This window comes from Anolis carolinensis, unplaced genomic scaffold, assembly GCF_035594765.1.
Source record: "Anolis carolinensis isolate JA03-04 unplaced genomic scaffold, rAnoCar3.1.pri scaffold_7, whole genome shotgun sequence".
NCBI classification, from domain to species: domain Eukaryota; kingdom Metazoa; phylum Chordata; class Lepidosauria; order Squamata; family Dactyloidae; genus Anolis; species Anolis carolinensis.
The window spans coordinates 342,781-357,568 of NW_026943818.1; the positions used below are offsets into that span (position 1 = coordinate 342,781).

General features: G+C 46.5%; 1 protein-coding gene across 1 annotated transcript in view; it reads left to right on the forward strand.

Moving 5' to 3' along the window:
- Positions 1 to 14,788, forward strand: part of dab2ip (DAB2 interacting protein) — a 120,115-nt gene that overhangs the window by 100,539 nt on the left and 4,788 nt on the right. The window contains 8 exon segments of the mRNA XM_062959747.1: positions 2,520 to 2,664; positions 5,399 to 5,543; positions 5,633 to 5,869; positions 8,308 to 8,509; positions 8,639 to 8,826; positions 10,133 to 10,871; positions 10,873 to 11,055; positions 13,513 to 13,665. Coding sequence (XP_062815817.1) covers positions 2,520 to 2,664; positions 5,399 to 5,543; positions 5,633 to 5,869; positions 8,308 to 8,509; positions 8,639 to 8,826; positions 10,133 to 10,871; positions 10,873 to 11,055; positions 13,513 to 13,665 — 1,992 coding nt within the window.

Below are 14,788 nucleotides of genomic sequence, written 5' to 3' on the forward strand. Positions count from 1 at the left end.
TGTTGGATAAGTGAGACTCTACTGTATATATATCTGTGGAATTATGTCCAGGGTGGGAGGAAGAATTCCTGTCTCTTGGTTGCTATTGATCGCCTTGATTCGCATCGAATGGCCTTGCAGCTCCAAGGCCTGGCTGCTCCCTGCCTGGGGCCCGTGGGGGGGATCCCTTGTTGGCTGGGGTTTGTGTGTGTGTGTGTGTGTGTATATATATATATATGTGGAATTATGTCCAGGGTGAGAGAAACAACTCCTGTCTGTTTGTTGCCCTTGCCTACCTTGACTGGCATCGAAGGGCCTTGCAGCTCCAAGGCCTGGCTGCTCCCTGCCTGGGGAAATCCTTTGTTGGGTGGGGTTTGTTTACACACACACACACACACACACACACATATATATATATATATATCTCTGTGGAATTATGTCCAGGGTGAGAGAAAGAACTCTTGTCTGTTTGTTACCATTGATTGCCTTGATTCACATTGAATGGCCTTGCAGCTTCAAGGCCTGGCTGCTCCCTGCCTGGGGCACGGGGGGGGGGGGGAATCCCTTGTTGGCTGGGGTTTGTGTGTGTATGTATGTGTATATATATATATCTGTGGAATTATGTCCAGGGTGAGAGAAACAACTCCTGTCTGTTTGTTGCCCTTGCCTACCTTGACTGGCATCGAATAGCCTTGCAGCTCCAAGGCCTGGCTGCTCCCTGCCTGGGGAAATCCTTTGTTGGGTGGGGTTTGTTTACATATATATATATGTTTGTGTGTGTGTGTGGAATGGCGTCCAGGGTGAGAGAAAGAATTCCTGTCTGTTTGTTGCCATTGCCTACCTTGACTGGCATCGAGTGGACTTGCAGCTCCACGGCCTGGCTGCTCCCTGCCTGGGGGGGGGGGGTCTCTTGTTGGGTGAGGTTTGTGTGTATATATATTTATATATATATCTGTGGAATTATGTCTAGGGTGAGAGAAAGAATTCTTGTGTGTTTGTTGCCATGGGCCACCTTGATTGGCATCGAACGGCGCTGCGGCTCCAAGGCCTGGCTGCTCCTTGCCTGGGGGGGGGGGGGGGGTTAATCCTTTGTTGGGTGGGGTTTTATATATATGTATATTTATTTATTTACTTACTACATTTATATCCCGCCCTTTTCACCCCGGAGGCGACTCAGAGCGGCTTACAAATCAAATGAACATACAATATATTATTAGCATAGCACAATATAAGCATTAAATTACTATATTGTACTATATCATAATATATATGATATTATATATATTATAATACTAATATATTACTAATGTAATATATATGTATATGTAAATATCTGTGGGATGGTGTCCAGGGTGGGAGGAAGAAAGAACTCTTGTCTGTTTGTCGCCCTGGGCCACCTTGATTGGCATCGAATGGACTTGCAGCTTCAAAGCCTGGCCGCTTCCTGCCTGGGGAAATTCTTTGTTGGGTGGGGTGTGTATGTATGTATGTGTGTATATCTATCTATCTATCTATCTATCTATCTATCTATCTATCTATCTGTGGAGTGATGTCCAGGGTGTCTGTTGGAGGCAAGTGTGGATGTTACCATTCGCCTCCTTGATGAGCATTGAATGGCCTTGCAGCTTCAAGGCCTGGCTGCTCCCTGCCTGGGGGAATCTTCTGTTGGGTGGGGTTTGTTTATATATCCGTGGAATGATGTCCAGGGTGAGAGAAAGAATTCTTGTCTGTTTGTTGCCATGGGCCACCTTGATTGGCATTGAACAGCGTTGCAGCTTCAAGGCCTGGCTGCTTCCTGCCTGGGGGGGGGATTCCTTTGTTGGGTGGGGTGTGTGTATATATATATATATATATATATATATATATCTGTGGAATGATGTCCAGGGTTTCTGTTGAAGGCAGATGTGGATGTTCCCACTGGCCTCCTTGATGAGCATTGAATGGCCTTGCAGCTTCAAGGCCTGGCTGCTTCCTGCCTGGGCGGGGATCCTTTGTTGGGTGGGGTATATATATATATATCTGTGGAATGATGTCCAGGGTTTCTGTTGAAGGCAGGTGTGGATGTTCCCACTGGCCTCCTTGATGAGCATCGAATGGCCTTGCAGCTTCAAGGCCTGGCTGCTTCCTGCCTGGGGAAATTCTTTGTTGGGTGGGATGTGTGTGTGTGTGTATATATATAGATATATATATCCCTGTGGAATGATGTCCAGGGTGTCTGTTGGAGGCAAGTGTGGATGTTCCCGTTGGCCTCCTTGAGGAGCATCGAATGGCCTTGCAGCGTCAAAGCCTGGCTGCTTCCGGCCCAGAAAACTCACAGCAAAACCCAGTTTGGGAGTGGAACGCCCTCCCTCCTCCGATCTGATCATATTATTACAAGAGCCATCCGTCCAGCTAATTACGACTTTAATCAATGGTCCAAGCGGCGGCGCGCACACAAAGAGGTGCTCCCCCTCCTCGCGGTGCTAATGGCGCTGCTTTTAGAGGGTGCGGTGCGAGTGCTTTTCTGGTTTGGAGACACGGTTTGCATGTCTTCGTGGCAGGATTTCCTGACGGACCTGATGATGTCGGAGGTGGACCGCTGCGGGGACAACGAGCACCTGCTCTTCCGGGAAAACACGCTCGCCACCAAGGCCATCGAGGAGTACCTCAAGCTGGTCGGGCAGAAGTACCTCCAGGACGCCCTCGGTGAGGACACAATCATAGCAATAATAACAACAATAATAATAATAATAATAATATAATAACATAATGATAAAATAATAATGTGATATAATGCTAAAATAATAATAATAATAATAATAATAATAATAATAATAATAATAATAATAATAATAATAATATGATAAGAGAAAAAGCGGCACAATAATGATAATACAGTATAGTATAATAATATATAATAATAATAATAATAATAATAATAATAATAATAATAATAATATGATAAGAGAAAAAGCGGCACAATAATGATAATACAGTATAGTATAATAATATATAATAATAATAATAATAATAATAATAATAATATGATAAGAGAAAAAGCGGCACAATAATGATAATACAGTATAGTATAATAATATATAATAATAATAATAATAATAATAATAATAATAATATGATAAGAGAAAAAGCGGCACAATAATGATAATACAGTATAGTATAATAATATATAATAATAATAATAATAATAATAATAATAATAATAATAATATGATAAGAGAAAAAGCGGCACAATAATGATAATACAGTATAGTATAATAATATATAATAATAATAATAATAATAATAATAATAATAATAATAATAATAATATGATAAGAGAAAAAGCGGCACAATAATGATAATACAGTATAGTATAATAATATATAATAATAATAATAATAATAATAATAATAATAATAATAATAATATGATAAGAGAAAAAGCGGCACAATAATGATAATACAGTATAGTATAATAATATATAATAATAATAATAATAATAATAATAATAATAATAATATGATAAGAGAAAAAGCGGCACAATAATGATAATACAGTATAGTATAATAATATATAATAATAATAATAATAATAATAATAATAATAATAATAATAATAATATGATAAGAGAAAAAGCGGCACAATAATGATAATACAGTATAGTATAATAATATATAATAATAATAATAATAATAATAATAATAATAATATGATAAGAGAAAAAGCGGCACAATAATGATAATACAGTATAGTATAATAATATATAATAATAATAATAATAATAATAATATGATAAGAGAAAAAGCGGCACAATAATGATAATACAGTATAGTATAATAATATATAATAATAATAATAATAATAATAATAATAATAATAATAATAATAATAATAATATAATCCTAATACCTTCGTACTGGTACAGTAGAGTCTCACTTATCCAACACTCACTTATCCAACGTTCTGGATTATCCAACACATTTTTGTAGTCAATGTTTTCAATACATCGTGATATTTTGGTGCTAAATTCGTAAATACAGTAATTACTACATACCATTACTGCGTATTGGACTACTTTTTCTGTCAAATTTGTTGTATAACATGATGTTTTGGTGCTTAATTTGTAAAATCATAACCTATTTTGATGTTCAATAGGCTTTTACTTAATCTCTCCTTATTCGCTTATCCAACATTCTGCCGGCCCGTTTATGTTGGATAAGTGAGACTCTACTGTATTAGTACTGTGCATTGCATTGTGGTTTGCTGCTTTGAGTTTGGAAAGAGAAAAAGCAGCACAATAATAATAATATAATATAATAATATATTAATATAATAATACTTTTGTACTGTGCATTTTATTATGGTTTGCTGCTTTGAGTCTGGTAAAATAAAAAGCAGCACAATAATATAAAATAATAAGAATAATACCTTTGTACTGTACAATTTATTATGGTTTGCTGCTTTGAGTCTCTAGTAAGAGAAAAAGCAGCACAATAATAATATAATATAATATAATATAATAATAATAATAAATACCTTCATACTGTGCATTGTATTGTGTTTTGCTGCTTTGAGTCTCTGGTAAGAGAAAAAGCAGCACAATAATAATAATAATAATAATATAGTATAATAATAATAGCACAATATAATATATAATAATATAATATAATGATGGTGATACCTTCGTACTGTACATTGTATTGTGTCTTGCTGCTTTGAGTCTCTGGTAAGAGAAAAAGCAGCACAATAATAATATTATAATAATATAGTATTAATATTATAATAATAATAATATATTTGTACTGTGCATTGTATTGTGGCTTGCTGCTTTGAGTCCTCTGGGAAGAGAAAAAGCAGCACAATAATAATATAATATAATATCAATATTATAATAATACTTTTGTACTGTACGTTGTATTGTGTCTTGCTGCTTTGAGTCTCTGGAAAGAGAAAAAGCAGCACAATAATTAATATAATATAATAATAATATAATATTAATATAATAATAATAATACCTTCGTATTGTGCATTGTATTGTGGCTTGCTGCTTTGAGTCTAGTAAGAGAAAAAGCAGCACAATAATAATATAATATTAATATAATACTAATAATACTTTTGTACTGTACATTGTATTGTGTTTTCCTGCTTTGAGTCTCTGGAAAGAGAAAAAGCAGCACAATAATAATAATAATAATAATAATAATAATAATAATAATAATAATAATATAGTATAATAATAATAATACCTTCGTACTGTGCATTGTATTGTGGCTTGCTGCTTTGAGTCTCTGGTAAGAGAAAAAGCAGCACAATAATAATATAATATTAATATAATACTAATAATACTTTTGTACTGTACATTGTATTGTGTTTTCCTGCTTTGAGTCTCTGGAAAGAGAAAAAGCAGCACAATAATAATATAATATTCTCCGTCCGGCAGGGGAGTTCATCAAGGCGCTGTACGAGTCGGACGAGAACTGCGAGGTGGACCCGGGCAAGTGCTCGTCCTCGGACCTGCCGGAGCACCAGAGCAACCTCAAGATGTGCTGCGAGCTGGCCTTCTGCAAGATCATCAACTCCTACTGGTGAGACGGGATGGATGCCGGGCGACCGGGCTGGCCGGCGGATGGGCTCGAGTGGGGGTCTCCTAAGGGGGTCTCGCTCTGTCGCGCAGCGTCTTCCCGCGGGAGCTGAAGGAGGTCTTTGCCTCGTGGCGGCAGGAGTGCAGCAGCCGGGGCCGGCCGGACATCAGCGAGCGGCTCATCAGCGCCTCGCTCTTCCTGCGCTTCCTCTGCCCGGCCATCATGTCCCCCTCGCTCTTCCACCTGCTCCAGGAGTATCCCGACGACCGCACCGCCCGCACTCTCACCCTCATCGCCAAGGTCACGCAGAACCTGGCCAACTTCGCCAAGTAAGCCTGGGGGTGGGCAGGCTCAGTGCCAGGCCGGAAAAGCACCGCTAGAGCACCCCACACAGATGGCCAGCCAGGCTCAATAATAACAATAATAATAATAATAGGATGGCCAGGCTCTGTGGTTTGACAAAGAATCAGTACAAGAAAACCGCACTACAAACTAGAGCCGACAGCTGAAAATAAAAGGATGGCCAGGCTCAATAATAATAATAATAATAATAATAATAATAATAATAATAATAGAATGGCCAGGCTCTGTGGTTTGACAAAGAATCAGTACAAGAAAACCGCACTACAAACTAGAGCTGACAGCTGAAAATAAAAGGATGGCCAGGCTCAATAATAATAATAATAATAGGCCAGCCAGGCTCAATAATAATAATAATAATAATAATAATAATAATAATAATAGAATGGCCAGGCTCTGTGTTTTGACAAAGAATCAGTACAAGAAAACCGCATTACAAACTAGAGCTGACAGCTGAAAATAAAAGGATGGCCAGGCTCAATAATAATAATAATAATAATAGGCCAGCCAGGCTCAATAATAATAATAATAATAATAATAATAATAATAATAATAGAATGGCCAGGCTCTGTGGTTTGACAAAGAATCAGTACAAGAAAACCGCACTACAAACTAGAGCTGACAGCTGAAAATAAAAGGATGGCCAGGCTCAATAATAATAATAATAATAATAATAATAATAATATAAATAATAATAGAATAACAGAGTTGGGGAAGGCCCCATGCGCCCCAGGCCCCGCCGCATCTCCCGACACACGTCCCTCTCCGCAAGGAGTTCTTTTTAAAGCCCCTGAAGCTGAAGAGGATCAGTTCGGGGAGGGGGAAAAGCAGCCGCGGCTGTCAGTTTTGGAGGGAAGGAGGGAAGATGCGGAAACATCTCTCTGTTGGCTTTGCTCGAGAAGCCTGAGCCGCTTATCCCCGGGGAGGGAGAAAGAGAAGCCGCCCGCCGTGTGATCTCCCAAATGCGGGGAGACAGCTTGCCAGCAAATCGTCTTAAGCCCGGTCCGCTCGAGCGCGGGGAGACGGACAGCCGTGTCTCGCGAGGTGACAGGACGTGCCCGCCTTTCCGCCCGGTCTCAGCTCAAGCTCACGTGGCTCTTGTACCTTCGCCAGCACACCTTTAGCGGTGTCGGGGTTCGGGTATTTATGAGGGTGGGTTCTGCGTCTCCACGCAGTCGACATCGTATTCAACAGTGTTGCTCACTTGTTAAACTGCCCTGAGGCTAGTTGTACTTGCAGCATTGAGGACTGGGCCCATAACCTATGTCAGGGATTTCTTTTCAAGCAGTATTAAAGTACCATTGACAGCAGGCATGGTCAAACTTCGGCCCTCCGGGTGTTTTGGACTTCCAGCTCCCACCATTCCCGACAGCCTCAGGCCCCTTCCTGACCTAACAAGTTGTATTCATAAGCGTTCGTGTCATGGCGCACAGGTGACTCAGTTGTTAGACTTTTCAAGAAAGGGCCCAAGGCTGTTCAGAATGGCGGGAGTTGAAGTCCAAAATATTATAATAATAATAATAATAATAATAATAATACCTGGAGGGGGGACCCAAGTTTGCCCATTTCATAAGCGTTCATGTAATGGTGCAGAGGTGACTCAGTTGTTAGACTTCTCAGGAAAGGGCCCGAGGCTGTTAGGAATGGTGGGAGTTAAAGTCCAAAATATAATAATAATAATAATAATAATAATAATAATAATAATAATAATAATAATAAAAAATACCTGGAGCGGGGACACAAGTTTGCCCATTTCATAAGCGTTCATGTAATGGCGCACAGGTGACTCAATTGTTAGACTTTTCAGGAAAGGGCCCGAGGCTGTTAGGAATGGCGGGAGCTGGAGTCCAAAATATAATAATAATAATAATAATAATAATAATAATAATAATAATAATAATAATAAAAAATACCTGGAGGGGGGACACAAGTTTGCCCATTTCATAAGCGTTCATGTAATGGCGCACAGGTGACTCAATTGTTAGACTTTTCAGGAAAGGGCCTGAGGCTGTTAGGAATGGCGGGAGCTGGAGTCCAAAATATAATAATAATAATAATAATAATAATACCTGGAAGGGGGACCCAAGTTTGCCCATTTCATAGGCGTTCATGTAATGGCGCACAGGTGACTCAGTTGTTAGACTTTTCAGGAAAGGGCCCTGAGGCTGTTAGGAATGGCGGGAGTTGAAGTCCAAGATATAATAATAATAATAATAATAATAATAATAATAATAATAATAATATAATAGATACCTGGAGGTGGAGCCAAGTTTGCCCATTTCATAGGCGTTCATATAATGGCACACAGGTTACTCAGCTGTTAGACTTTTCAGGAGCCCGCGCATGTATGTGCCCGAGGGCCGGCCCCAGACCCAAGGCTCTCCCTCCCGCGTGCTTCCCGCCACAGGTTTGGGAGCAAGGAGGAGTACATGTCCTTCATGAACCAGTTCCTGGAGCACGAGTGGACCAACATGCAGCGCTTCCTCCTGGAGATCTCGAACCCGGAGACGATCTCCAACACGGCCGGCTTCGAGGGCTACATCGACCTGGGCCGGGAGCTCTCCACCTTGCACTCCCTGCTCTGGGAGGTGGTGGCTCAGCTGGACCAGGTAGGCCTTGCCCCACAGAGGGAGGGAGGGAGGGAGGGAAATCTCCACCTGTCTATTTGTTTATTGGGCAGCGATGGCCCAATCGTCGGCGTAGAGGAACCTTGCAGCGTTCCGTTTCCTTCCCCGCAGAGCACTGCCACCAAGCTGGGGCCCTTGCCGCGCATCCTGAGGGACGTCAGCGCCGCCCTGAGCAACCCGGCCTCCTGCCTGCAAGTCTCGGTGACCGCCGACCACGGCGCCTCCACGCCCAGTGCCCCCGGCAGTGGCGGCATCTCCGCGGGGCTGCAGAAGATGGTGATCGAGAACGACTTGTCTGGGTAAGAGCGGGCGGGCGAGCGAATCAGGCGGGCGCGGTGTTTGTGTGGCTTTCTGCTTGAGGATCTGGGAAGCACAAAGCAAAGAAAGCGGCGCGATGGGAGGAGGAGGAGGAATTCCACTGGAATGGGCCAACTTGGGCCCTCCCTCCAGGTGTTTTGGACTGCAACGCCTACAATTCCTAACAGGGAGGGAGGGCGGGTTCTGAGTCTTCACAGAATCAACATCGTATTCTGCAATATTATTCACATGGCAAACTGTTAGTACTATTAGCAGGATGAGATAGGCTAGTCGTACTTGCAGGATTGAGCCCGGGCCCATAACCCCTATGTCAGGTAGTTTGTCAACGGGAAGTACTGTCTATAGCAGGCATGGTCAGACTTGGGCCCTCTCTCCAAGGTGTTCTGGACTCCCAACTCCCGCCATTCCTCACAGCCTCAGGCCCCTTCCTGACCTTGTTAGAAGTCAAGTGATATTCATAAGCGTTCGTGTCATGGGGCACAGATTACTCAGCTGTTAGATTTTTCAGGAAGGGCCCTGAGGCTGTTAGGAGTTGCGGGAGCTGGAGTCCAAAATATAATAATAATAATAATAATAATACCTGGAGGGAGGGACTAAGTTTGCCCATTTCATAAGTGTCCGTGTCATGGCGCACAGGTTACTCAGCTGTCAGACTTTTCAGGAAGGGCCCTGAGGCTGTGAGGAGTTGCGGGAGCTGGAGTCCAAAATATAATAATAACAACAATAATAATAATACCTGGAGGGAGGGACTAAGTTTCCCCATTTCATAAGTGTCCATGTCATGGCGCACAGGTTACTCAGCTGTCAGACTTTTCAGGAAGGGCCCTGAGGCTGTGAGGAGTTGCGGGAGCAGGAGTCCAAAATATTATAATAATAATAATACCTGGAGGGAGGGACTAAGCTTGCCCATTTCATAAATGTCTGTGTCATGGCGCACAGGTTACTCAGCTGTTAGACTTTTCAGGAAGGGCCCTGAGGCTGTGAGAAGTTGTGGGAGCTGGAGTCCAAAATATAATAATAATAATAATACCTGGAGGGAGGGACTAAGTTTCCCCATTTCATAAGTGTCCGTGTCATGGCGCACAGGCTACTCAGCTGTTAGACTTTTCAGGAAGGGCCCTGAGGCTGTGAGGAGTTGTGGGTGTCCACGTGAGCGGCTGCCTGTGGGTTTGGTGCTCTCTCTCTCTGCATCCCTCCTTCCGTCCCTCCCTCTTATTTCCTTTCTTTCTTTCTTCCTTCCTTTCTTCCTTTTCTTCTTCTCCTTACGCCTTTTTGTTTCCCCCACAGTCTGATAGATTTCACACGGTTACCGTCTCCAACCCCCGAAAACAAGGACTTGTTTTTTGTCACAAGGTCTGCCGGCCCGCAGCCCTCGCCGGCCCGGAGCTCCAGCTACTCGGAGGCCAATGAGCCCGAAGTCCCGATGGCCAACGGCGGCAAGAGCCTGTCCATGGTGGACTTGCAGGACAATCGCGCTCTGGACGCCGGGGCCGGCCTGGCCGAGGCGCTCCTTGAGGCCCCGCCGCCCCCGCTCGGGCCGGTCCCGGTGGGGATGTGGTGCGCCACGGCCGTGCGGACGCAGGCGGGGGCCGTGCCCGCCATGGCCACCGTGCGCCGCGCGGGGCAGACCCCCACCACGCCCTGCGCCGAGAGCGCCCCCGGGCGGCCCCAGCTCCTGGCCCCGCTCTCCTTCCAGAACCCGGTCTACCAGATGGCGGCCGGGCTGCCGCTCTCCCCCCGGGGCCTGGCCGACTCGGGCTCCGAGTGCCACAGCTCCCTCAGCTCCCACAGCAACAGCGAGGACTTGGCGGCCTCCGCCGCGAAGCACGGCTTCGGCAACCCCTCCGCCGCCGCCACGGAGGACTTCAACCGCCGCGCGGGGGAGCTGGCCCGCCGGCAGCTCTCGCTGACCATGGACAAGGCCGGGCAGCCCACCATGCCGCGGCAGAACAGCGGCGGGCCCCAGCGGCGGATAGACCAGCCCCCGCCCCCGCCGCCCCCGCCGCCCATCTCGCGGGGCAGGACCCCCCCCCTCGCTGCTGAGCACCATGCAGTACCCGCGCCCCTCCAGCGGGGGCGTGCTCTCCTCCTCCTCGCCCGACTGGCCCCTCGCCGGCGGAGCGGGTGCCGGCGGGGCACGGCTGCGGCAACAGTCCTCCTCCTCCAAGGGAGACAGTCCCGAGATGAAGCAGCGCACCATGCACAAGCAGGTCAGTGCGGGGAGGAAAGGCGGGCAGAGGTCGGCCGTTGGGGTGAGAGGGGGCGGGGCTTCCTGGAGAAGCAAATCTCAGCCACTGAGCGGACCCAACACCAATAACGCCCCCGTAGTGCCGTCTCAGGCAGTCCCATCCTCCTCTGACGCCATCCGGCTTGCTGCTTTGCCCATCCATGTGCCGCTTGCCCATCCCATGCCACGCTGAGTCCAGCGCCATCTCACGGGGTCTGGAAGGTTTACCCGGCGATATCTATATCTATATATATAGAGAGAGAGGTTGCTTCCTCTATTCAGTGGTTCTCAACTCGTGACTTCAACTCCCACAACATGGGTGTGCTGATGATCCCTTGAGTGATTAGAACAGTGGTTCTCAAGCTGGGCCTACAACTCCCAGAAATCACAGCTGTTGAAGGCCAAAACATCTGGTCACCCACAGGTTGAGAACAACTCTATTTGCATCTGTCCAGAGTTAGGGCATCGTGCAGGGCAACATGAACCAGGAACCAGGGGGTCAGCTAGAGCTGGGGTGATAGTCCATATTTTGCAAGAACCGTCCAAGGTGTTAGGGCATCACACAGGGCAACGCGGGTCAGGACCGAGTGGGGTGATAGTCCGAATTTTGCAGGAATCGTCCAAGGTGTTAGAGCATTGCGCAGGGCAATGCAGGTCAGGACCCGGGTGGGGTGGTAGTCCATATTTTGCAGGAACCGTCCAAGGTGTCATGGCATCGTGTAGGGCAACGCGGGTCAGGACTCGGGTGGGGTGGTAGTCTGAATTTTGCAGGAATCGTCCAAGGTGTTAGGGCATCACACAGGGCAACGTGGGTCAGGATCAGGGTGGGGTGGTAGTCCGAATTTTGCAGGAACCGTCCAACGTGCTGAGTCCGTCGTTGCAGTCGAGCTCAGCCTGTTGGGAAGTCCGGTGTGAGTTGTGTCCCAGACCCAGGCGCACTGGGCTTTGCTCCCTCCAAGCTCCGCCGGGGTCTTGCCCGCTTCCAAGGGGCCTCTCTTAGCGAGTCAGCAAAACCCACCGGACCACGGAAAGCGGGGAGCAGGGAGACCCAGCGGGATGCAGCGGCCCCTTTTGATGTCCCTCTGCGTCCTTTCCGACCATTAGCGTCTGACATGATCAAATAACGAAGCAGCGTGTTCATTCCCAACCGTGCTAATTGCTGTTTGAGAGCCAATTAGGCCTCACCAGCGTCGACACTGGTTGGAAATGCAGCACAGAGACTCCTAGTCCTCGCTCTGCCGTCCTCCGAATGTGCCCATGGATTGTTTTCGGACCGCTAGGTGGGCAGGAGTGGGGCTAAAGGTCAGGAGCTCACCCCGACTCAGGCTTCGAACGCCTATTTATCTACTGACACTTGTTTTCGAACCGCTAGGTGGGCAGGAACGGGGATAAAGGTCCAGAGTTCACCCTGACCCAGGCTTCAAACAATTATCTACTGACACTTGTTTTCGGACCTCTAGGTAGGCAGGAGCAGGGCTAAAGGTCCAGAGTTCACCCTGACCCAGGCTTCAAACAATTATCTACTGACACTTGTTTTCAGACCGCTAGGTGGGTAGGAGCGGGGCTAAAAGTCAGGAGCTCACCCCGACCCAGGCTTCGAACGCCTATTTATCTACTGACACTTGTTTTCGGACCGCTAGGTGGATAGGAGCGGGGCTAAAGGTCAGGAGCTCACTCCAACCTGGGCTTCAAACTCCTATTTATCTACTGACACTTGTTTTCGGACCTCTAGGTAGGCAGGAGCAGGGCTAAAGGTCCAGAGTTCACCCTGACCCAGGCTTCAAACACTTAATTATCTACTGACACTTGTTTTCAGACCGCTAGGTGGGTAGGAGCGGGGCTAAAAGTCAGGAGCTCACCCCGACCCAGGCTTCGAACGCCTATTTATCTACTGACACTTGTTTTCGAACCGCAAGGTGGGCAGGAACGGGGCTAAAGGTCCAGAGTTCACCCTGACCCAGGCTTCAAACAATTATCTACTGACACTTGTTTTCAGACCGCTAGGTGGGTAGGAGCGGGGCTAAAAGTCAGGAGCTCACCCCGACCCAGGCTTCGAACGCCTATTTATCTACTGACACTTGTTTTCGAACCGCAAGGTGGGCAGGAACGGGGCTAAAGGTCTGGAGTTCACCCTGACCTGGGCTTCAAACACTTATTTATCTACTGACACTTGTTTTCAGACCGCTAGGTGGGCAGGAGCGGGGCTAAAAGTCAGGAGCTCACCCCGACCCAGGCTTCGAACGCCTATTTATTCACGCACCAGGTTGGGGAGGAGGGGCCCAAGGGCACGGCGCCTGGGGCGGGCGGACTCTTCTCTCTCTCGCTTCATGTCCATCCCGGTCTCGCCCCTCCCCCCCTTTTGTGTCCCGCTTCTCCCCCCCCTCCCCTCCCTCTCTCTCTCTCTCTCTCTCTCTCGCTGTGGTTGTGTGTCTCACTGTAGGCCCCTTCACCCGTGCACCCCAATGCCCTGGACCGCACGGCCGCTTGGCTGTTGAATATGAACGTGCAATTTTTAGAAGAGGAGAGCAGTGACCCAGAGCCCAAGCACAGGGATAAGACCCGGAGTAAAGACGAGTTCAGCCAAGGGGAAAAGGTAACGCCCGCCCTCCAGAGACGAGGAAGAGGGAGGGAGCGAGGCCGAGAGAGAGGGGGGGGAGGAGAGAACGAGAGAGAGGACGCGAGGAAGGAAGGGCCGCTCATGCTTCACAACCCCTTTGGCTGGCGCACCATCATCCATTACACAACCAGAGCTGGAACATGCCCCACGTTCACCGTCCGTTGTGTCCGGAATCCGGAGTTGCCCGACTCTTCAGCTTTCCCATCATGTGGCAGAAATCTGGGGAAGGTAGTTTAGGGAAGCCGAGGATCCCAAAGGCCCCGCCCTGAATGGAGTCTGAGTCCCGAAGAAGTCCAGATCTGATCGCACGCTCTGGTTTCATTGAAGAGCAAACACAGACATGCATCCATCTCCACTGAGGTCTGGTGCAAAAGTGAATACAAAAAGGAGTCCTGAGCCTGAACATGCTGAGTACAATCACATGTACAGCACATTTACAATATAGTAAATAATCTGAACTATATACACTACATAACAACTAGTGGAGGCATGAGAAGGTTGCCATTTCCAACAAATTTGCCAGATGGGGAACCTGGCGGAATTTAGTTGGTCGTGTCAGAGTATTTGCAGCGCAGCAGTAGTTGGACGGAAGCAGTGGAGTGCAGAACGAAGAGACAGAGACGTTGGTAAAACTATTTACAAAGTTTTACTGTATGCAGCAATAATCAACACAAACAGACTTGCAGACGAACACAAGACTGTTCTGTTCTCCAGCAGAACTTGGCTCGAACTCTAGGCAGACAGAACACAACTGAACTGATGCAATCGTTATGCACAAACACTTGTGTCTGGATACTCCCTAGTTCCAGCCACACATCAAGGTCATCATAGCTTCTTGGCCATTAACTCTTTCCACACTATGGCACATTCTGGATGAGTTGCAATACTTCACTTCTTCACGTCACTTCACTTTATTTCTTAATTAGTCGCTCTCCACCAGAGTGCTCCGAGCGACTCACAATTTAAAATATCTTTCCACAATATAAAAACATTCAACATTAAAACATTCAACAGTGACTATTTGGCAAATTAGATCTCATTTCCTTAAATACACGCATGGCACAAATTGCATTTAAACACTATCAGTACACAAATCCCA